The following is a 23,196-nucleotide window of genomic DNA, read 5'->3' on the forward strand; positions in this document are numbered from 1 at the left end:
GGTGTCACTGGTTCCCCAAAAAGTGTCAGAAGTGTCAGTTGTCTACAATATCGCAGTCCCGCTATAAGTCACTGATCGCTTCCATTACTAGTAAAAAATAAATAAAAATTCCATAAATCTATCCCATAGTGTGTAGATGCTACAACTTTTGCGCAAACCAATCAATATACGCTTATTGGGATTTTTGTTTACCATGTAGCAGAATACATTTTGTCCTAAATTGATGAAAAAATTGGATTTTTTTACTTTTTTTGTTGGATGTGTTTTATAGCAGAAAGTACAAAATATTGTTTTTTTTTTCAAAACTGTCCATCTTTTTTTGTTGATAGTGCAAAAAATAAAAACCACCAAAAAAGAGCTCTATTTGTTGGGGAAAAAAAGGACATACATTTTATTTGGGTAAGCAGAGCTGTATTGCAAAAAATGGCCTGGTCATGAAGGGGGGGGGGGGGGGTAGACATTCCGGAATTGGAGTGGTTAAACAATGCTCAAATGGTACTCAGGGTACTCAAAGTGTGCCAAGAAAATATCCCCCGCACCATTACATCACCACCATCAACCTGAACCGTGGATACAAAGCAGGATGGATCTAAGCTTTCATTTTGTTTACAGCAATTTCCGACCATACCATCTGAATGTCGCAGCTGAAATCAAGACAACTCAGACCAGGCAACAGTTTTCCAATCTTCAATTGTCCAAGTTTGGTGAGCCTGTGTGAATTATGGCCTTAGTTTCTTATTCTTAGCTGACAGGAGTGGCACTCATTGTGGTCTTCTGCTGCTGTAGCCCCTCTGCTTCAATGTGCTGTGCGTTCAGAGATGGTATTCTGCATACCTTGGTTGTAACGAGTGGTTATTTTAGTTACTGTTTCCTTTCTTTCTATCATCTCAAACCAGTCTGTCCATTCTCCTCTGACATCAACAAGGCATTTTCATCCACACAACCGCCACTCACTGGATATTTTCTCTTTTTCTGACCATTTACTATAAACCCTAGAGATGGTTGCATGTGAAAATTTCAGTAGATAAGCAGTTTTTGAAATACTCAGACCAGCCCGCCTAGCACCCACAACCATAAGACATTCTAAGTAACTTAAATCTGCTTACCCATTCTGATGCTCATTTTGAACTTCAGCAAGTTATCCTAAGTGCCTAAGTGCATAGGCGTTGCTGCAATGTGATTGTCTGGTTAGCAATTTGTGTTACCAAGCAATTGAACAGGTGTACATAATAAAGTGTCTGATGAGTGGTATAGAAGCATGCCGGTTGAACTAGATGGACTTGTGTCTTTTTTCAGCCAGACTATCTTTGTAACTATGTGATTTCAGTCTTATTTTACATTTTGGATTGCCCTTCCCCCAGTCCTTAAAAGTTGGGACTATAGTAACTTTTCGTCACCAATATGTGTGTATCAAACTAAGAGGTGTGTGCAGACACAGGGGCTGATTTACAAAAGGTTTGTGCTAAGAGTTGCGGCTCATGCCGATGCGCAACAGCCGTTTTCATATTTACACAAAGCATTTGTCCCTGTAACACAGCGCAATTCCCTATTTACTATTAGCATGCCGGTGCAGGGGCGGCCGCGATCTGTGCGGCGCTATAGACCTGGCGCAAGGCATCTTCAACTCAGAATTAAAAGAAGCTGGAAGTGCCAATATTATGAGGGTGCTGTGGGGTGATGTGAGGAAGTATAAATATGACTGTCCAAATAACAAATATGCCCAAAATAGAACGGAAAAGTAACTTTCTCTGAGCAAGCTTGCTGCGCCTGCAAATACATTTGGAACTGTGCTAGGTCAATTTATGCACTGTGCATGCGCAAGCGGCATTTGCGCCCGTTCAAGTGCTCTGGTTCACTGCGCCGGCAAAATCTTAGTAAATGTCAAGCCACATAGATTAATTTGCATGAGTTGAACAGGCGCACCTATCAACTTGACTTTTTGCGCTGGTTCACTTCTATGGGTTTTTTTTAAGGCTATTTGCACACAGGTCATGTAAGCATTAAGAAAAAAAAATGAAGAAAAAAAATGTGTGGGGGTTTTGCAGGGGTCCCTCGAAATTCCATACCAGGCCCTTCAGGTCTGGTATGGATATTAAGGGGAACCCCACACCAAAAAAAATGCCGTTGGGGTCCCCCTCAAAATCCATACCAGGCCCTGCAGGTCTGGCATGGATTTTAAGGGGAACCCCACACCAAAAAAAATGGCGCGGGGGTCCCCCTCAAAATCCATACCAGACACTTATCCGAGCACGCAACCTGGCAGGCTGCAGGAAAAGAGGGCCGTACCAGGCCACATGCCCTCAACATTAGGAGGATGCTTTGGGGTCCCCCGCCAAAGCACCTTGTCCCCATGTTGATGAGGACAAGGGTCTCAGTCCCACAACCCTGGCCGGTGGTTGCGGGGCTCTGCGGGCGGGGGGCTTATCGGAATCTGTGTGAAAAATACCCCTACCATTTCATCAAAAAAGTGACAAAAGTGTTAAAAATGACAAGAGACAGTTTTTGACAATTCCTTTATTAAAGTCTTCTTTCTTCTGATCTTCTTCCTTTCTTCATCCTTTGGTTTCTTCATGCTCCGGTTTTCTCGTCCGCCATCTTCCTCCACAGCGTCTCTTCTTCATTCTCGGGCCACTCCACGCAATGGGAGGCTCCCGCTGTGTGATGCTTCTCTTCTTCTGACAGGTCTTATATAACGGAGGGCAGGGCCACCCTATGACCCCGTCCCCTCTGATGCACAGTTCCATGCATTTTTTTGGGCGCGGGGTTCCCCTTAAAATCCATGCCAGACCTGAAGGGTCTGGTATGGATTTTGAGGGGGACCCCCACGCCATTTTTTTTTGGTGCGGGGTTCCCCATAATATCCATAACAGATATTTGACATGCATTACAGATTTCCAAATGTAACAAATAAGACGGTAACTGTGCACATTTGTCACATTGAATCATTATTCATGCTTTAACTGTGTTGCAAGATATGTTGTTTACTATGTGGCTAGTCCTCTCTCTCAACATATAGGGGTGGATTTACAAAAGGCAAATAGACTGTGTACTTTGCAAGTACAGTCACTCCAGAGCAGAGTAAATGAGGGAGAGCTCTGCTGACTTCCATCATCCAATCATGTTCAAGAAAAAAAATGCTGTTTTTTTCATTTTTACTTTCCTTGCAGGTGATTGAGTATTCTTTGTAAAGTTAAAGTGTTGCTAAACCCACAACAGTAAAATCAGTCTGTATATGCAGTAAAGCATGTTTGTTATATTCACTGTGCAACCTAAGGGGTTATCCTCTGCATTGTGTAAAAAAAAAATGGATCCTGTATGCACACATCCTCCGCTTCTTCCACACTGACTCCAAAACAGGTCACGTTAAAGACAGTTACTGGAGTCAGGCTGCACATGCTCAGTTTGGTGTGTATTGCTAGAGTTTTTTTTTCCCCTTGGGAGAGTGCATGTGATCAGGACATGACCAGTCAGCACTGTCCAGACAGAGGGTCAGGAGTCCTGCATCATGATAGGACAGCTCAGTGCAGTGTGAAAACTCCTCCTACAAGCTTTAACCAAGAACTGTTATAAGTCACAAGACTGCTATATGCTGCTGATGTGAAAAGGTATTTAGCAGTTTATATTTACTAAAATAATTGCATTTCCATGTTCTGTGTACTGTGGGAAACCAGATATTATTTACTAAGCTCTAGAGCAACTGCACTTGCAGTCTACTTGGCTTTAGTAAACCAACCCCTTTGTATGCCTTTTGTATTATTTCTTGTTCCCACTAGATTATTACCTGTGCTGTCTAGGGCCCTTGTATCTTGTGCTTCTTGTTTTATTCTGCATTCTTATTGTACTGTATATACATTTGTAGTGTGCTATAGAATATGATGGTGATGGGTGAAAATGGGGGAAAAAAATGTTTGCAAAAATGTTAAGTGGCTGCAGCAATACATTATTTACTATGTTATTACACCAGAATGGCATTGCTTCATCAGAAATATGAAAGAAAGAACAGGAAAGTAGCTGTACACAAATATAGAATATATGATGTGCTTATAATGAATAATACAATACAAATAAAGAAAATTGGCATTGTGCACATTTTTGGATAGTTCACTTTTTCGCGGCCCTCACACACTTCAAATTACAAGTTATAAATCATACCTTCCCTCCGTATACAGCTATAAGAATAGTAGACACTGTATGTAATTATGTATGCATGGCTTAGTTAAAAGCTGAATTCAGTGTTATCTCTATAATATTCTGTGCTGTATTGATGATACAGGAAAGACCTTTCTGGGACCTTTCCAAAGCCATTTTCCCCCCGATTCAGATATCATTTTATATAACATTCACAATTTACTACTCTTGCATTATATATATTCAAATCTGGAGTTTTTAGGAGACTAATGAACATTTAAGAACATCGTTACATGCTCCCTGATGTGCCAAAGTACAATAAGAGCAGGGGATATATTGCCGATTTTTCTTCCTCCTGCATCATCATTGGGTGCAACAAAACACATGCCAGCAGAAAGATCATTTTTGCTATGATATGAACTCTCTAAATTGTGTCATGAAACTGATAAGTTATCATTCTCAGAAGAGTACATTGTTACTGTATTTGAGCTGTAACTTTCTGAAAGACTTTATGTTAATCTAGCATCTGTCTATGTCTTAAGCAATTCACTTTCCCAATGTAGCTATTCAGCATTGTGTTGGGAATAAATCTACAGCATATCTAAGTCTGTGTTATTACAATAAATAATATACTATAGATAAGTGAAGTTTTTATCATTTGTTATATCTGTCTGAACTGATGTTCTACTGCTGTGCACACAGAAGGCATACTAACAAGCCGGCTTACATCCAGCTTTTATAACAGAGCTTTTATACAGCTTGTGAACCCTATTGAAATATAACAAGTGCCAATAACCCACAGTCTGGCCTAATTATGTTTGACGCTGTAAAGTGCAGTAACCCAGATGAGAAAGGAAAATGTGTGAAAAAGAAGCGTCTTACAGTTTATTTTCTTTAGAAAGTAGCAACAGCCCAGGTAGAAAGGGATGTTCCCTGTCAAATTGCTGTAAAGAAGGACCCTTGCTTTCTTTGTTGTGTGAAAGCAGTGGTTTCTCTGCAGAGTTCCAAAATGCCCCATGTTGAGTTTGATTTAGCTATCAGCTAAGCTTATTATCCCTGCTAATGGCAAAGGTCTAATGCCCTGTACACACGGTCGCACATTCCGACCACAAAATCAGATTTTTTTCCAAGAGATTTTGTCCGTAACTTGTGTTGCACAAAGTTGTCAGGAAATCTGATCGTTCTGAACGAGGTGACATCAAACAGGTACGTCGGGACTATAAACGGGCCAGTAGCCAATAGCTTCAGTCTCTTAGTTTATTCTGAGCATGCATGACACTTTGTCCGTTGGAATTGTCTACACACGATCGGAATTTATGCAATCAGATTTTGTTGTGGGAAAATTTTAGATCCTGCTCTCAAACTTTGTGTCGGTAAATCCGACAGAAAAAGTCAGATAGAGCCCACACACGATCGGACACGACAACATAATCCGATCAGACTTTTTCCATCGGAATTTCCGACTGTGTGTACGAGGCATAACTCTAAATTACCAGGGACATGTGTCAGACTTCTGCTGAGATATTATTGCTTCCACAAAAAGAACAAGATGTCTTCCGTAAGTCATGCTGCCATGAAAATGGCTTTTCTACTCTAAAGAAAAAGAAATATAAAATTGAGTACATTTTGTGTTTTGGGGCACCAGGGATGTATTTAGCTTATTTAAAATAAAGTTTTTCCGGGCCTTATTAAACTAATTTAAAGTGTTACTAAACCCAGGACCCTGAATTCCCTATATCTGGTCTCCCACAGTACACAGAACATGGGAATGCAATTATTTTAGTAAACTTTTAGTAAATCTAAACTAAAATTTTCTCATCAGCACTATATAACAGTCTTGTGACTTCTATCAGTGTCCAGCCAAGCCTTGGTAAAGCTTGTAGGAGGAGTTTTCTGACTCACCTATGAGACCGAAAGACCCCTAACCCTCTGTCTGGACAGTGCGGATTGGCCCTGCGCTGATCACATGCATCTTCCCAAGAAAAAATTAACTTTTCTAGCAATACACACCAAACTGAGCATTTGCAGCCTGACTCCATAGGCACTGTGTTATCAGGAAATTGTTAGGGGACAGTGGAAGGAGGGGAGGATTAAAGAAGAGAGTGTCAAACAGACTTTTTACACGATGGGGAGTATTACCCCTTTGGTTCCACAGTGAGTATAACAAGCATGCTTTACTGTCTATATAGACTAATTATACTGTTGAGGGTTTAGTAACACTTTGAGAGCTTAATTTAAAATGTAATTAGTCTAGGGCACACCCAAAGAGACTTCTTCAAAGTACATAGGGCATGTGTAGTACGTCCAGTCCTTCTGTCCTCGTCACATCACCCCCCCCCCCCACACACACACACACACACACACACACACACACACACACACACACACACACACACACACACACACACACACACACACACACTTGTTTGCAATTCTCAACTCTTGAAATTAATTTGGGAGTTGATGTGTAATTAGAAGGATGTTTTTACGGTTTGTTTGTTTTTTTTAAATAAAATGCGTTTCCATTTAACTCTGTTAACTACTCCTCCCCTTTCTCCCTTCAGCGGTTTTATTGCTGATTTTATTTTGTTTATTCTATTTTCTTAACCATTAATATTGCATTTTCACGTTATTTCAATATTGAATTCATCACATTAAAAAAAGCAAATGAAATAAAGGGTGTAAACTATTTTTTTCATTATTTGTAAGTATTTGCATTGTTTTGTACCAGAATATAAAATTTCTTTGTTTTTTGTTTTTTAAAATTATAGAATAAAATGTACTTTTATTCTACCATACCTTTTTTTTTTTAAACTAACACTGGTCTGAAAAAAAAGTGCATTTTTTAGTTTTGATCCTTTTTTATTTTTGTCTAAAAAATTGTATAAGAATCGCATAAACAGGTCTTTAGCAGAAATGTAGAAATTGTTCATAGGGGTGTACAATTGGTGATGTGGTTAAAAAAAAAAAAAAGAATTCAAAGAAATGGCCATAAAGGATAATTCTACATTTATTACAATAATCCTTTACCTGACCCTCTTCCTCCTCAGTACAGCCCCTTGTCCCCAAAGTCTAATACTTACATCTTAGGTCTATATTACCTTTGCTCAGCTGTGATATGTCTTTTAATGCTGTACATTAAAAGTCCTGATAATGATAAATGGTAAGAAATGTAAATTCTAAAACGGCAGTTCACTGCATGAAAAAGATAGCGGCGGAAACAGAGCTTAAGATGACTGAGAGTCTATGGGGCTAATATCTTTTTCACACAAAACTTTTATTTTCCTGAAGTCATTTTGGGTTATGGTAAGTTTAAATGGAACTAAATAATATTAATATTTAATATATTTTGTAATCATTGTAATCTTTTTTTTTTTTTTTTTATAAAATTCAATGTTTTATTTCCATTCAGTCTCCCAAGATTACAGAAACTTCTCAGCTGCTATGATTTTAATGAAGCCGTCTTTTTGGGAGAGCGTTATGGTTATGGATTAAGCGCAAGGGGTTACAATTACATTACTGGTGGAGGCGGGTAAGAGATTAATATAATCTACTTGATGCTTTTCCAGTCTATATCAATAAAACTGTTTCCACTTAATATACAACACTTTTATTTACTGTACAGTTTCTAGGCTATTGGGCATGAGGAAATCAGACATCTGTATTTTAATTAATTTTACTCTTCAGTGATTGCAAATAATTCCAGAGCCTCTGGGATGCATATACTATTGCAGTTAGCTTAAATTGCTTTTACATCTATTGTAAACAATTCTTAACCCATATTTGCTTTTTAAATAATTAATAAACTATAGATCTTGCAATGGAGCACTGATGAAGGAAGCTTAACAAGAAAACTGTTCTAAATTTTGGCTAGCTGCTAGTTGGTCTTGCGTATGCGTAAACCCCGCCAATGAACTTCTTTTTTTCTCCCCTTTGGGCCCTGCAAGACAGTAAGAGACAGAATATTAACCAAAAATCCAGAAAAAACACATAAACAAATTAATGTAAGTAAGTTGAGTTGCAGTTCAGTGAGTAAAATATGTATTTGATCCCCAAGCAAAACTTGACTTTGTACTTGTTGGAGAATCCCTTGTTGGCAAGCACAGAGGTAAGACATTTCTTGTAATTAGTGACCAGGTTTGCACACATCTCAGTAGGGATTTTGGGCCACTCTTTTTTACAGATCCTTTCCAAATCCTTAAGGTTTCTTCACTTGGCAACTTGAAGTTTCAGTTCCCTCCATACATTTTCTATAGGATTAGGGTCTGGAGCATGGCTAGGGGACTCCATGACCTTAATGTGCTGCTTCTTGAGCCACTCCTTTGTTGCCTTGGCGGTATGTTTTGGGTTGTTGACATGCTGAAAGACCCATCCGTGACTCATCTTCAATGTTCTGGCTGAGGGAAGAAGGTTCTCATCCAAGACTTTACAATACATGGCCCCATCCATTGGCCCCTCAATGTGGCAAAGTCGCCCTGTACCTTTAGCAGAGAAACAGCCCCAAAACATCACGTTTCCACTCCCGTACTTGACTGTTGGGACAGTGTTCTTAGGGTCATAGTCAGCATTTTATTCCTCCAAACCCAGCAAGCCCCTCTCCTCAAGAAGGTGCATGTACAGTCATGCCAATGAACATCTAAATGAATCACAGAAGGATTGTGAGAAAGTGCTTGTGGTCAGATGAGACCAATATTAAGCTCTTTGGCATTAACTCGACTCGCTGTGTTTGGAGGAAGAAAAATACTGACTATGGCCCTAAGAACACCACCCCTACAGTCAAGCACAGAGGTAGAAACACGATGCTTTGGGGCTGTTTCTCTGCTAAAGGTACAGGCTGACTTTGCCACATTGAAGGGCCAATGGACGGGGCCATGCATTGTAATATCTTGGATGAGAACCTACTTTCCTCAGCGAAAACGCTGAAGATGGGTCATAGGTGGGTCTTCCAGCATGACAATGACCCAAAATTTATGGAGGGAGCTGAAACGTTGATCATACCTCTGTGCTTGCCAACAAGGGTTTCTCCGCCAATTACGAAGTCATGTTTTGCTTGGGGATTATATACCTATTTTAACTGAACTGCAACTTAATTTATAGGATTTGTTTTTTGTGTTTTTTCTGGGTTTTTGGTTGATATTCTGTCTCTGTCGTTTAAAATCCACCTATAATAAAAATTATAGACCCTTCATTTTTTTTTGTAAGTAAGCAAACTAACAATATCTGCAGGGGATCAAATAATTATTTTCCCCACTGTGTGTGCGTGTGTGTATATATATATATATATATATATATATATATGTAATGCAGTGTCTGTGTGTCTGTGTGTGTGTGTGTGTGTGTGTGTGTATATATATATATATATATATATATATATATATATACATATACCGTATATATATATTATATTAACAAAATCTGCAGGGGATCAAATGATTATTATATAATTATACACACACACACAGTGGGTAAAATAATTATTTGATCCCCTGCAGATTTTGTCAGTTTGCTTACTTACAAAGAAATAAAGGGTCTATAACAGTATATACAGTGTGTGTGTATGTGTATAGAAGTGCAGCTCACATATCAGCCTAAGCCAGAATAGCCATTTGTGAGCCCTGCAAAGGGAACCTGGAACTTGTTCCAGGAAGGGTAAGCATCTCATCCCTTCTTTAATTTCATTATCCATCCCCAAAAAAGTAATATTGCATTATTTTAAAGCTGATCTCCAAATAAATATAAAATACACAAATGAATGTGTGTGTGTGTGTGTATATATACTGTATGTCAAAATAAAAAAGTAAAAAAGAACGAATAAAGTGCTTGCAACATAGGTCCAGTCTGATATACAATATATATTTATAGCACTGTTAAGTACCTGAATTTGACATGGTGTGCTGCAAATGAATGTGCAGAGAAGAAATGTGCAGGATCAGGAAAGAGAGCAGAAGTGATACTCCTAAACTGTTTCAGTCAGCAGGATGGAAATGAAGGGAGGGCACCACAGTACTTCTTTGCCTTGTGCTGGTATCATCCATGCACCTGTGCTGTGTGACAGGGCTGTGTAAATCTCAGGAATAGATGGAAAAAAATACTAATTTATTGGCATGTAAACAATGCGCATATATATATATATATATATATATATATATATATATATATATATATATATATATATATACCCACACACACAGTATCTCACAAAAGTGAGTACACCCCTCACATTTTTGTAAATGTGTTATTCTATCTTTTCATGTGATAACACTGAAGAAATTACACTTTGCTACAATGTAAGGTAGTGAGTGTACAGCTTGTATAACAGTGTCAATTTCCTGTCCCCTCACAATAATTCAACACGTAGCTATTAATGTCTAAACCACTGGCAACAGAAGTGGGTACACCATTAAGTGAAAATGTCCAAATTGGGCTCAAAGTGTCAATATTTTTCCAGCACTGCCTTAACCACCTTGGGCATGTTCACCAGAGCATCACAGGTTGCCACAAGTGTCCTCTTTCACTCCTCCATCAGGACATCACGGATGTTAGAGTCCTTGCGCTCTTCCACTTCCGTTTGAGGATGCCTCACAGATGCTCAATAGGGTTTAGGTCTGGAGACATGCTTGGCCAGTCCATCACCTTTACCCTCAGCTTCTTTAGCAAGGCAGTGATTGTCTTGGAGGTGTGTTTGGGGTCGTTTTTATGTTGGAATACTACCCTGCGGCCCAGGCTGTGAAGGGCGGGTGTCATGCTTTGCTTCTGTATGTCACGGTAGATGTTGGCATTCATGGTTCCCCCAAGAACTGTAGATCCCCAGTTCCGGCAGCACTCGCACAACCCCAGACCATGACAATCCCATCACCATGCTTGACTGTAGGCAAGACACCCTTGTCTTTGTACTCCTCCCCTGGTTACTGCCACACATGCTTGACACCATCTGAACCAAATAAGTTTATCTTGGTCTCATCAGGCCACAGGACATGGTTCCAGTAATCCATGTCCTTAGTCTGCTTGTCTTCAGCAAACTGGTTGCATGCTTTCTTGTGCATCATCTTTAGAAGAGACTTCCTTCTGGGATGACATATATGCAGACCAATTTGATGCAGTGTGTGGTGTATGGTCTGAGCACTGACAGGCTGACCCCCACCCCTTCAACCTGTGCAGCAATGCTGGCAACACTCATGCGTCTATTTCAAAAAGACAACCTCTGGATATGACACTGAGCATGTGCACTCAACTCCTTTGGTCGGCCATGGCAAGGCCTGTTCTGAGTGGAATCTGTCCTGTTAAACCGCTGTATGATCTTGGCCACCGTGCTGCAGCTCAGTTTCAGGATCTTGGCAATTTTCTTATAGTCCAGGCCATCTTCATGTAGAGCAACAATTCTTTTTTTCACATCCTCAGAGAGTTCTTTGCCATGAGGTGCCATGTTAAACTTCCAGTGACCAGAATGAGAAAATAGCACATTTACACTGTTATACAAGCTGTACACTCACTACTTTACATTGTAGCAAAGTGCCATTTGTTCAGTGTTGTCACATGAAAAGATACAATAAAATATTTTAAAAAATGTGAGGGATATACTCAGTTTTGTGAGATACTGTGTAAATATATATATGCATTTAAAATTTAAATGGAGTTTCCAGTTGTCAGAAAAGAGATGGTATTGAAATTGCCCCAGCCAAATGCAGCTGAATCATCCATACATATTTCACAGAATTGCTGTAATTTTTTTCCCTTTTATGATTCAATTTCAATTTGAATTTTTTAATAAAAATCATCTAGTGTGCATGAGGTCTTATTGGTGGTGAATTAATTCCTGTCATTTAAAATACATCAACCGGGAAGATGTATGTGCAATGAATGTCAGATTATCAAATATGACCTTGTCATTTATTTTGACCCTGTTTGGCTTTCGCCAAATATTCACTGCTTGTGAATCAATCATTGTCATCTGTTGGAATTCAGATTAACTGCTTTAAAAATATACCTCCATGATTTATTTATGCCTTTGCCTGCTCTTCATAAGGAATCAGTGCTTGACATGGTTTGTCTATGTCGACTTGCACCATTGACTGCCATGACCTTGTGAAGAGGAGGTTTTTACATCCACTACCATTGCAAAAAACGGACCGTTTGTATGCTTACATCTTTTTCATCTGTTCTTTTTTTTTACGGAACAAAAATAGGGCTTTGATCAGTTTAAAAAAAAACGGATTTTGGTGGATGTGTATTGATGTAAATAGATGATCATCCGTTTTTCCATAGAGATGCATTGATGTCCATTTTTCATCCATCAGTGGATGGATGAAAAAGGGACAAATGGTTCTCGTGTGAAAGGGGCCTAAGTATTTTTAAATCCAGTCATTAAAATCTTATATAAGCTTATGTAAGTTCTTTTCAACTTTTTAAAATCTGCGGCTTTTAGTAAAAGCATGCCTGGAGCTCTTGCCCTAAAGGTCCTTGCTTGGACACTTTCTATTATCGAGTGACAACTGTCTCCCAATTATGTTGCTATGTTGTCATAGGAGACAACAAAGCAGACAACAAAGTAGTCATAGACCACCGCTGTCACTAGGAGGAAGCCAGTCCAAAGAGGTGATTTACAGCTGACACTGGAATGAGTGCAGGGGAACAGGGAGTGACTGAAAGAAGCTGGAGAAGATCAGCAACAATGAGATGCCCAAAAGGTTAAAAGACATTTAAACATATTTTATGAAAAAGAGATCATTGTAATTATGATGCACTGTGCTTAAGCACTCTAAATGTATCCAGTTAGAGTTTACATTTACTTTAATTGTCCACCATCATCTGATTGTTAGAAGTATAGAAATCCATAAACATTGTTTTTTATAGAGAAAGGGATGTTATTTTTCCAAAATTGCTTTGGGGTTATATTATGCATATAGTTGCCAACAGAGTATTTCTTTAACAACATTTATATCTATGTCTAATGCTGCGTACACACGACCGGAATGTCCATCAGAAAAAGTCAGACGGAAGCTTTTCATCATATATTCTGATCGAGTGTATGTCTCATCTGACTTTTTTTTTTCTAAAATTTTGACGGACCTAGAAATAGAACATGTTCTAAATATTTCCAAATGAACCAGTTCCTATCGGGTACACCGCTCGTCTGTACGCTGTTCCGATGGACCTAAAATGACGCATGCTCTGAAGCAAGTACAAGACTGAAGCTATTGGCTACTGGCTATTGAACTTCCTTTTTCTAGTCCTGTTGTATGTCACCGCATTCTTAACGATCAGACTTTGGTGTGATCGTGTCTACGCAAGACAGTCTTCAGTGGAATTCTGTCGGAGTTCCGTCAGAAAAAACGTCAGTTTATTCTGACGGGAAAACTGGTCGTATATACAGGACATTACATTTATATCTGATTCTTGTTTCTATATCTGATATCTTGTTTTTCGATGGCTGTATTTATTTAAAATGGCATTGTATATGTTCTTTTAGCAACACAAAAATATCACAATATTTTGTGGCCTCTTTGTAGAATGGTGTTCAGCAGGAGAGCAGTAAAGGAGTTTATAGGAAGTAAATGTCGGTGTTACAGCAACGATGCTCCAGATGATATGGTGCTGGGGATGTGTGCCAGTGGCCTTGGAATTCCTGTCACTCACAGTCCACTCTTTCATCAGGTAAGATAATACATGAACGCAATTATTACTGTTAAATCCCCAGCATGTTTGCCCCATTCTCATCTAACTTTTAGCTATTCTGGAACAAGCAGTCCTTCATATAAAGCAGGGATATGCAATTAGTGGACCTCCAGCTGTTGCAAAACTACAAGTCCCATCATGCCTTTGCCTCTGGGTGTCATGCCTGTGGCTGTCAGAATCTTGCTATGCCTCATGGGACTTTTAGTTCTGCAACAGCTGGCGGTCCACTAATTGCATATCCCTGATATAAAGGCTATGTTGACCTCTCTGAACCCCGTATTTGGTGTGTAATGTGTTCAGCCCCCCTCTCCCCCAGCGTTTTCCGCCTACACGACCATGTAATTTATTTACAGATTCCTGAGAATGAATAGACTACAAGTAACGTAATCCATTGCAGCTGACAACTTGTATTTCTCAATGAACTGTGGGGGTGCTAGTGAGCACTCTCATAGTTCATTGAGCTTCCTGCTTTCAAGTAGCTATCTGCCCATATTAGAGGTGCGGGTAGACAACAATCCTGAGAGCCTACAGAAGCCTGGCATTGAACCAGTGATCTGCTGATCATGGATGTGATTCTCTCCAGGCTCTGTAGAGAAAAAAATAATAAATGCACATTTTTTTCCCTGCAAAAAAAGTGCATTTAGTTATGTGTTTTTTTTTGTTTTTTTTTCAAAAGGTGAACTTATCCTTTAAAGCAGACTCTGAGAACAGGTCAAATATATTTTGCTAATAATGATCATCAATCATGTCCGCATTATGTTAATAAAGATCCCTGGCTATTTCTGCAATTGTGTACTTCTGCAAAACAACAAAACAATCCTACCTTTATTTTCCATAATAGTTCACTGCTGTGCTTCTTCTTTTTCTGGTGCAAGTCTATTCAGCAGGTTTCATTAGCTCTGTAAACCGATTAACCCCACATCTCCTAGTAGTCCTGATTGTTATGGATTGATCTCATCACACAGGTACTGCAAGGAATAGGTTTTCCAAGTAGCACGTGTGATAGAATTACCAACCATCTCTCCCATAGAGTAAGCCAGTTGACACAGGTGAATCCTGCTGTTCTTTTGCCATCCAGAATTTTGTCATGGTCTATCTACATCAAAGCGGTGCCCTCTCTCTTTGGTTGTATGCAAGCTACCTTTTTATGGCTGAAAGAGAGGACATGACAGTCATTTGTGGATTGTCCCTATATGGGATGTTTCAAAAAAAGTCAGCATTGTATTGGACAACGGTAGGTTTTCCCCAATATAGAACTTTTTAACATCTCTGCATAGAGTTTCCAAAATCTTTGCATATTTGTTCTAGAACAGCTATTAAAAGATAGTTCATGTGACTCTTTAAGGGAAATCTAATAACTGTGACCAAATGCTCACTTGGTTTTCAATATTTTTTAAGTCTTACTAATAATGTTAGCAACTATTTTGTTAATTTTTTTAACTTCCTGGGTTTGGTTTATGCTTGCATATAATTATGAATTGGATTTTATTATTTGTTGTTAAATGAATGCCTTTAAATGCTCTCTAGTACTCATTTACTGTAAATTGTGAACACATTCGGTACTGAAGTTAAATTTACTTTTCCTTAGAATTGCCCTGTCTCCTTATACTGCTTAATTCTGCACCTTTCCCTGCCCCCTCTTACACAGCTTAACTCTGAAGGCCCCTATACTGATAATTTCTCCACCCCACCTTCTACTTCCGCAACTCCCTACACCCCTCTTACAATGCCTCACTTTTACACTGCTCACTTCTGCACCTCCTCCCTTCCCCCTGCCCCTTTTACACTGCTGGCTTCTGCACCTTCTCAGCTTCCCATTGTACACTGCTGGCTTCTGCATCTTCCCAGCTCCCCTTTTACACTGCTCACCTCTGCACCCTCCCCATGCCCTCATATTATGCTGCTAACCTCTACACCCTCCCTGCCCCCACTCCCTCCTTAGCTGTTCACCCCTGCATCCCCTTCCCTCCGCTTTGCTTAACTCGGCACCCTATACCCTTATACTGCTTATTTCTGTCCTCTCCTAGCACTACTTACTTCTACACTCCTCTTACACTGCTGACTTCAGCACTTCATCAGCTCCCCTTTTTACAGTGTTCAACTCAGCAACCCCCTGAAATCCTCTTATGTTACTCATGTCTGCACCCTTCCTGCCCCCTCCTACACTGCTCTCCTCTGGACCCCTTGCCTTCCTAATACGTTGCTTCCCTTTGCAACCCCCTGTTCCACTGCTTATTTTTGCACCCCCTTCCTGCATCTCTCCTTCACTGCTAACTTCTGCACTTCTCCCTCACAGTTCCCTTGATCCATCTTACACTTCTTACTTCTGCAGTCCCCCTTGCCCCCTCTTACACGTCTCACTTCTGCAGTCCCCCCTTGCCCCCTCTTACACTTCTCACGTCTGCAGTCCCCCATTGCCCTCTCTTACACTTCTCACTTCTGCAGTCCCCCTTGCCCCCTCTTACACTTCTCACTTCTGCAGTCCCCCTTGTACCCTCTTACACTGCTTACTTCTGCATTCCCTGCCCCATGCCGTCCTTATATTGATTAACTTGACAGTCACATTCTGTGTGTTTACAGCAGCCGGTCCCCTACAAACAGGTTTGTGCAGTTGTAATGGTCACTGCTCTGCCTGTATTTTAAGTAAAATGTGTTCTTTACTTGCCATAACTGTTATTCCTCACCCTGCCTAGGGCACTTCTGGCTACCAATCATTAACTTCAGAAAATTCCGGCAGACAATTCTTGCAGAGATAAGAGAATCTACAAACCTACAGTATCTCATAAAAGTGGGTACACCCCTCACATTTTTGTAAATATTTTAATATATCTTTTCATGTGACAACACTGAAGAAATTACACTTTGCTACAATGTAAAGTAGTGAGTGTACAGCTTGTATAACTGTGTCAATTTGCTGTCCCCTCAAAATAACCCACAAAATAACACACAGCCATTGAGGTCTGAACCGTTGGTAACAAAAGTGAGTACACCCCTAAGTGAAAATGTCATGTGAAAAGTGCAAAGGCCTTCATTATTTTCCAGCACTGCCTTAACCCTCTTGGGCAAGGAGTTCACTAGAGCTTCTCAGGTTGCCGCTGGAGTCCTCTTCCACTCCTCCATGGTGACATCACGGAGCTGGTGGATGTTGCTCTCCTTCTGTTTGCAGATATCCCACAGATGCTCAATATGGTTTAGGTCTGGAGACTTGCTTGGCCAGTCCATCATCTTTATCCTCAGCTTCTTTAGAAAGTCAGTTGTCGTCTTGGAGGTGTGTTTGGGTTCATTATCATGTTGGAATACTGCCCTGTGGCCCATTCTCCAAAGGGAGGGATCATGCTCTGCTTCAGTATGTCACAGTACATGTTGACATTCATGGTTCCCTCAGTGAACTGTAGTTCCCCAGTGCCGGCAGCACTCATGCAGCCCCATGACACTCCCACCATCACGCTTGACTGTAAGCAAAACACACTTATCTTTGTACTCCTCGCCTGAACAAAAATAAGTATTTCTTGGTCTCATCAGACCACAGGACATGGTTCCAGTAATACATGTCCTTAGTCTGCTTGTCTTTAGCAAACTGCAGGCTTTCTTGTGCATCATCTTTAGAAGAGGTTTCCTTCTGGGTCGACAACCATGCCAACCAATTTGATTCAGTGAGTGCTGTATGGTCTGAGCACTGACAGGCTGACCCATCACCCCTTCAACTTCTGCAGCAATGCTGGCAGCATGCAAATATTTCTCGAAGACAACCTCTGGATATGACGCTGAGCACGTGCACTCAACTTCTTTGGTCAACCATGGCGGGGCCTGTTCTGAGTGGAACCTGTCCTGTTAAACCGCTGTATGGTCTTGTCCACCGTGCTGCACCTCAGGTTCTGGGTCTTGGCAATCTTCTTATAGCCTAGGTCATCTTTATGTAGAGCAACAATTCCTTTTTTCAGATCCTCAGAGAGTTCTTTGCCATAAGGTACCATGTTGATCTTCCAGTGATCAGTATAAGAGAGTGGGAGCTATAACACCAAATTTACCACACCTGCTCCCCATTCACACCTGAGACCTTGTAACACTAACGAGTCACATGACACCGGGGAGGGAAAGTGGCTGATTGGGCCCAATTTGGACATTTTCACTTAGGGGTGTACTCACTTTTGTTGCCAGCGGTTTAGACATTAATTGCGATGTGTTGAGTTATTTTGAGGGGACAACAAATTTACACTATTATACAAGCTGTACGCTCAATACTTTACATTGTAGAAGAGTATAATTTCTTCAGTGTTGTCACATGAAAATATATAATAAAATACTTACAAAAATGTGAGGGGTGTACTCACTTTTGTGAGATACTGTATGTATTCATCAAGTATAGCTACCCTCATGTACCGTATATACTCGAGTATAAGCCGAGATTTTCAGCCTCTTTTTTGAGGCTGAAAGTGCCCCCCTCGGCTTATACTCGAGTCATCGCTGTCTGCCCGCTCGATCAGCGTGTCGAGCAGACAGACAGCGGCCATTCTACAATTCAAAAGCCGCGCCTCCGGCTCCGCCTTCGCCTGTGATAGGCGGAACACTGAATTTCCCAGCAGCCTGTGTTCCGCCTATCACGGACATCGTATCATCCTCGTACTACGGACGAGGATGGTACGATGTCAGTGATAGGCGGAACACAGGCTGCTGGGAAATTCAGTGTTCCGCCTATCACAGGCGAAGGAGGAGGCGCGGCTTTTGAATTTTACAATGGCCGCCGAAGAGGGCACGGGACGGAGGCAAGGCAAGGCAAGGCAAGGCACGGCACGGCACGGGACGGGACGGGACGGAGGCAAGGCAAGGCACGACACGACGGCAAGGCACGGCACGGCACGGGACGGAACGGAGGCAAGGAGGCAAGGCACGGGACGGAGGCTCGGGACAAAGGTAGGCTGGACACACACACACACACACACACACACACACACACACGGATACACACACACACAGGGATGGGTGGATGGATGGAGACACACACAGGGATGGGTGGATGGATGGAGACACACACAGGGATGGATGGATGGAGACACACACACACAGGGATGGATGGATGGATGGATGGAGACACACACACACAGGGATGGATGGACACACACACACACAGGGATGGATGGACGGACACACAGGGATGGACGGACACACAGGGATGGACGGACACACAGGGATGGACGGACACACACACAGGGATGGACAGGCATGTCTCACCCTCGGCTTATACACGAGTCAATAAGTTTGCCAGTTTTTTTGGGGGTAAATTGGGGGCCTCGGCTTATATTCGGGTCGGCCTATACTCGAGTATATACGGTATATAGATACTTAAAAACTAAGCAAGGAAACTACATTTTTATTGCAAGACTTTGCTGACCTTGTTCACATGTCTAGCTTTGAAAGAAAATCTAGCTTGTATTGGTAAGAATCATCCACATAACAGGTGCTATAGGGAAGAACATCACGTACATTGCCAACCAAAACCACAAGCAACCTTAATTCAATTTACTACCTGCTAACCCAGAGTAAAACGTGTTGATACTATAATCACATATATTTATACCTATTATTTAATGCAATGTGTGTTTGTCCCCAGTATACTTAACTGCAGTTTAAAGAGTCTGGAACACCATGTCCTGACCTTAATACTAATAATAGATTATTTAATGGATACAATTACGTCCATCATCCCTGATCACTCTGCTGATGATCCTAGGTATCAAAGCAATTGTGTAGTGGTTTTGCACATGTTCTCTTTTTTATCTTATGGTGGTTAGAACTTCAAAATAAAAATGTATTAAATAATTGTATGTCTCATTCATTAAGGGGCGCAGGATTCAGTTATTCTAAGACAATTTCTGCTTACAGGAGAAAACTGACACTAGCAAACAAAAAGCAGCATGCTTCAGCTGTTTTGCTAGTGTCCTAGGAGAATGGATGTATTTTCTCTTCTAAGAAAAATGTATTTTTCTAGCAGTGTTCTCCTTTTTGAAATATTGTTCCCTCAGTCAGTACTGCATTCTGCTGAGCTGGGCTCTCTATGGAGCTAACTAAATTGGTGTATCCTCAGCAATAGTTTGGGAGGCCATAGCGGAATCCTGCTTCTTCGGGTACTTGTCTCTGCTTGTGGTGCTTGTACTGTTAGCTGTAGTGTGCTTTCAAAGTCCAAAGCCAAGGCACAACCACTTTAATGAGTAGGCTGTATATCACAAGCATCTGGAGCTACTATTTTTATTGGTACCATTGAGTGCCATCAGTATCTCCCTTTACCGTTCACTTCTAAGCAAAGGGTTAATATGCTGGGGAATTAAGTGCTATATCACTAGCTGAAGTGTTTCACATTCCGAGCTATGTTACCTACCTTTTTTTTATCTCCGTTTAATGTCTTCTCGCAATTGATCATATTTGCAAGAGATACATGGTTAAACGTCAATTAGTCCTTGCTATCTAGTACATTCACCTTTGGTCATTTAAACTTATTCTGCTTTTAGCAGTTGGTATAGGAGTATTCATGGTTTTCACCTGGCTTCCTCTGTAAGGTTGTCTCTGTTTAGCAGTACAACATGTCGAATCCTAGCGCAAGAGTATCAATCTCACTGCATCAGGCCTTTCCAGCTCTTGATTCATTAATAGTTCTTGAACACCTTGCAGTGTTCCTCTATAGACATGTGACATGGATTGCCTGAATCATTGTTCCTCCAATTGAGTTCATACTCAGAGTCTTCCTTAACTCTGTCAGGTTGGCCCCACCTCTGCCTTATTCAGAGAGGAGGTCCTTGCAGCTATGCTAACTGCCACAGCTGCCAAGTCCCAACTTCCGCTTGCTGACCCAGTACACAGAGACTGTAAACATATTTCTCCACTTCCCCTCCAAGAACCTGTTTGATATGTCTGCAAAAGTAGAGGCCCCTGAGACTCAGAAACTATGAAATAGTCACATGTCACTTTGGTGATGTGGAATATTCACTTGTAAATAATAGTGTTGTAAAGTGCTGCATATTATTAAGCACTTAGAGCAAATGCCTACAGCCCTACACTGATGCCTAGATGGTTTATGTGTAATTTTCCAACTTTTTTTTATAAATGCGTATCCTGGCTGAAATCTTTGCCTGAAGAACAGCAGTGTAAAAAAAAAAAAGAAGTAGAATGATGTGCATTCATTTTGATGATGAACGGCTCTTTAGGGCTTTCTTAGAGTTACTCATAAAGGATGTCATGGGGTAAAAGTTCTACTTAGTCCCAGCAATAGCAGCCAGTTGGCAGGCAGACTACATCAGCCAGTGGTCCCTGGACCTGGGAGAAAGATCCCCACACCTAAAATTGTTTCAGAACCTGTGGCTCAGGTAGGGGACTGGATATAAACTGTCAAGCTTTCAAGTTCAGCAACTAACCTGTTTGTCTTCAGATGCAGATATCCACTGGTGGAAGTAGATGCTCTGGTGACTCTTTTGGATCTAATCTTTGTCTTCCTTCATCTGAAAATCCTTCCTCATCTGTCATACTCAACAGGATCAAGATGGAGGATATGCCTGTGATCCTCGTAGCTCTGATTTGGCTCTGATTTAGGCAAATGTGGTACTTTTACTTGATCAATCTTTTGGTATACATTCTATGGACTCATCCAGATCAGCTGGATCTCCTGTCCTAGGGATGGGTTTACTACACTTCATGATCTTTGGCTTTTAATTTCATGGCTATTGGAGCCTAGGCCTTTAGAGATAGCAGTCTCTCTGATTCAGTTATTCCCACACTTTTAAAAGTTAGAAAGGTCTGCTATGTCACATTAAAAGCTTACTTTACCTGGTTCCAGGATACTCTGTGGAAAGAATCCTAACCAGACCTGGATCAGTATTTGGCCTTGGGTACCATCAAGAAGCAAATCTTGGCCCTTGCCATCGTATTCCAAAAACCACTTGCCTCCTATTCATTAGTGAAGACTTTTGTACAGTCTATCTCTCCTGTAGCTCCGCCTATACAGCTGCCTGTGAATCCACAGGATGTAAATTTTATTGGCTTTTCAAAGACCGCCTTTTGAACCTATTAGAAATATTCCCTTTTTTACATTCACCCACAAAGTTGCTTTCCTTGTTGCTGTCACCTTTGAGAGTTATTTGTTTGAACTTGTAGCCTTGTACTGTTTGGAGCCCTATTGAGTTTTAAAATGGATAAGGTGGTGTTGAGGCTTTGAGTCTTGTCTTTATTAGGTGGTTTTGGCCTTTTACGTCAACCAGGCTAATATGCTTTTATATCTCTGTCTAGCTACAGCGCATCAAAAGAAAATTTCCTTTCACAACCTAGTAGTTTGTGCAGTGCTGGTTTACCCTTCATCCATTGATTCCATTAGACATGTTAACACCCTTTTTGTCTTTCCTGATAGCCCCTGTAAAGGAGAACCAGCTTCTCACACTACCATTTCATAGTGGCCTAGACAGATTCTCATGCAAGCTTTCACCCCCTTTTTGTTTTGGTCAAGATGTAATCCACTAGGTCTGTGAGTGCTATTGGGCTTTTTGGCATAACTGTTTCCCAGATTTACAAGGCTGCCTCCTGGCCTTCTGTTTACATATTCTAAAAATTTTATTAGGTACATATTCAGACCTCATCTGATGCCAACTTTGAGTGCAAGGTCCTCCAAGCAGCTCTTTGAACTGCAGACTACTCCCAGCTCTATTGCTTTTGTTATATGGGCCTGTTAATTTTATTTTTTACTGTTGCCCTCGCCTCAGATGGACTCATTTTGGATGTCTCAACTGTCCCAGTGTAAGGGCTTGTTCACAAGTGTGACAGGCACTGCCACTCTTCTAAAAATGAATCAACGCTTGGATTTGTTTGCTATAACCCTCTAATTGCTGTAGTATGGTGCCATGATCACGTGCATTAGAACTGCATTAGTCACATTCAGAGGCAGTGCTACCTGACAAAAGCAACATGCTGTTTAAGTTTTTCCATGGCCGTGAAGCACAGCATGTGCATAGCTGTGTTCATGCGGGTGGTCAGGAGGCAGTAAAACCACAGTTAAACTGCCTGATTTTACTGCCCCTGATCTCATGTGTGAAGGGGCCCTAACCGAATCCTGTGTCCACTAATGAAAGAGGAGAAACAGGCATATTGTACTTTTCCATCCATAATCGTAGTACAATACTTCTGCCATCCTCCGACATATCTTGATGTTTGTTGGTATTTTTCCCAAACTTCCCATCTTTTTACAAATCCCGTTTCTCCTGATTCTCCACTATACTTTAAATACTCCAGATTATACATTTTGTTGATTTTACTAAACCAACTTTTCAAAGAGGGAGTCTCTGGGTTTTTCCACCAGCAGGGGATTGGTGTCAATGATTGCATATATTGTGTAATAGGCGAAGTGGTCCCATGAAGCAGGCA

At 40.9% G+C, this 23,196-nt stretch overlaps 1 protein-coding gene across 1 annotated transcript in view; it reads left to right on the plus strand.

Moving 5' to 3' along the window:
• The window catches only part of B3GLCT (beta 3-glucosyltransferase), an 886,903-nt gene that overhangs the window by 858,365 nt on the left and 5,342 nt on the right, over positions 1 to 23,196 (plus strand). Inside the window, exons 13-14 of the mRNA XM_077484097.1 lie at positions 7,541 to 7,660; positions 13,635 to 13,779. Of these exons, the coding sequence (XP_077340223.1) occupies positions 7,541 to 7,660; positions 13,635 to 13,779 (265 nt within the window). The remainder of the gene's footprint in view (positions 1 to 7,540; positions 7,661 to 13,634; positions 13,780 to 23,196) is intronic.

This window comes from Lithobates pipiens, unplaced genomic scaffold (genome assembly GCF_037356315.1).
Source record: "Lithobates pipiens isolate NorthernLeopardFrog02 unplaced genomic scaffold, aLitPip1_a1.2 Scaffold_16, whole genome shotgun sequence".
Classification (NCBI taxonomy): domain Eukaryota; kingdom Metazoa; phylum Chordata; class Amphibia; order Anura; family Ranidae; genus Lithobates; species Lithobates pipiens.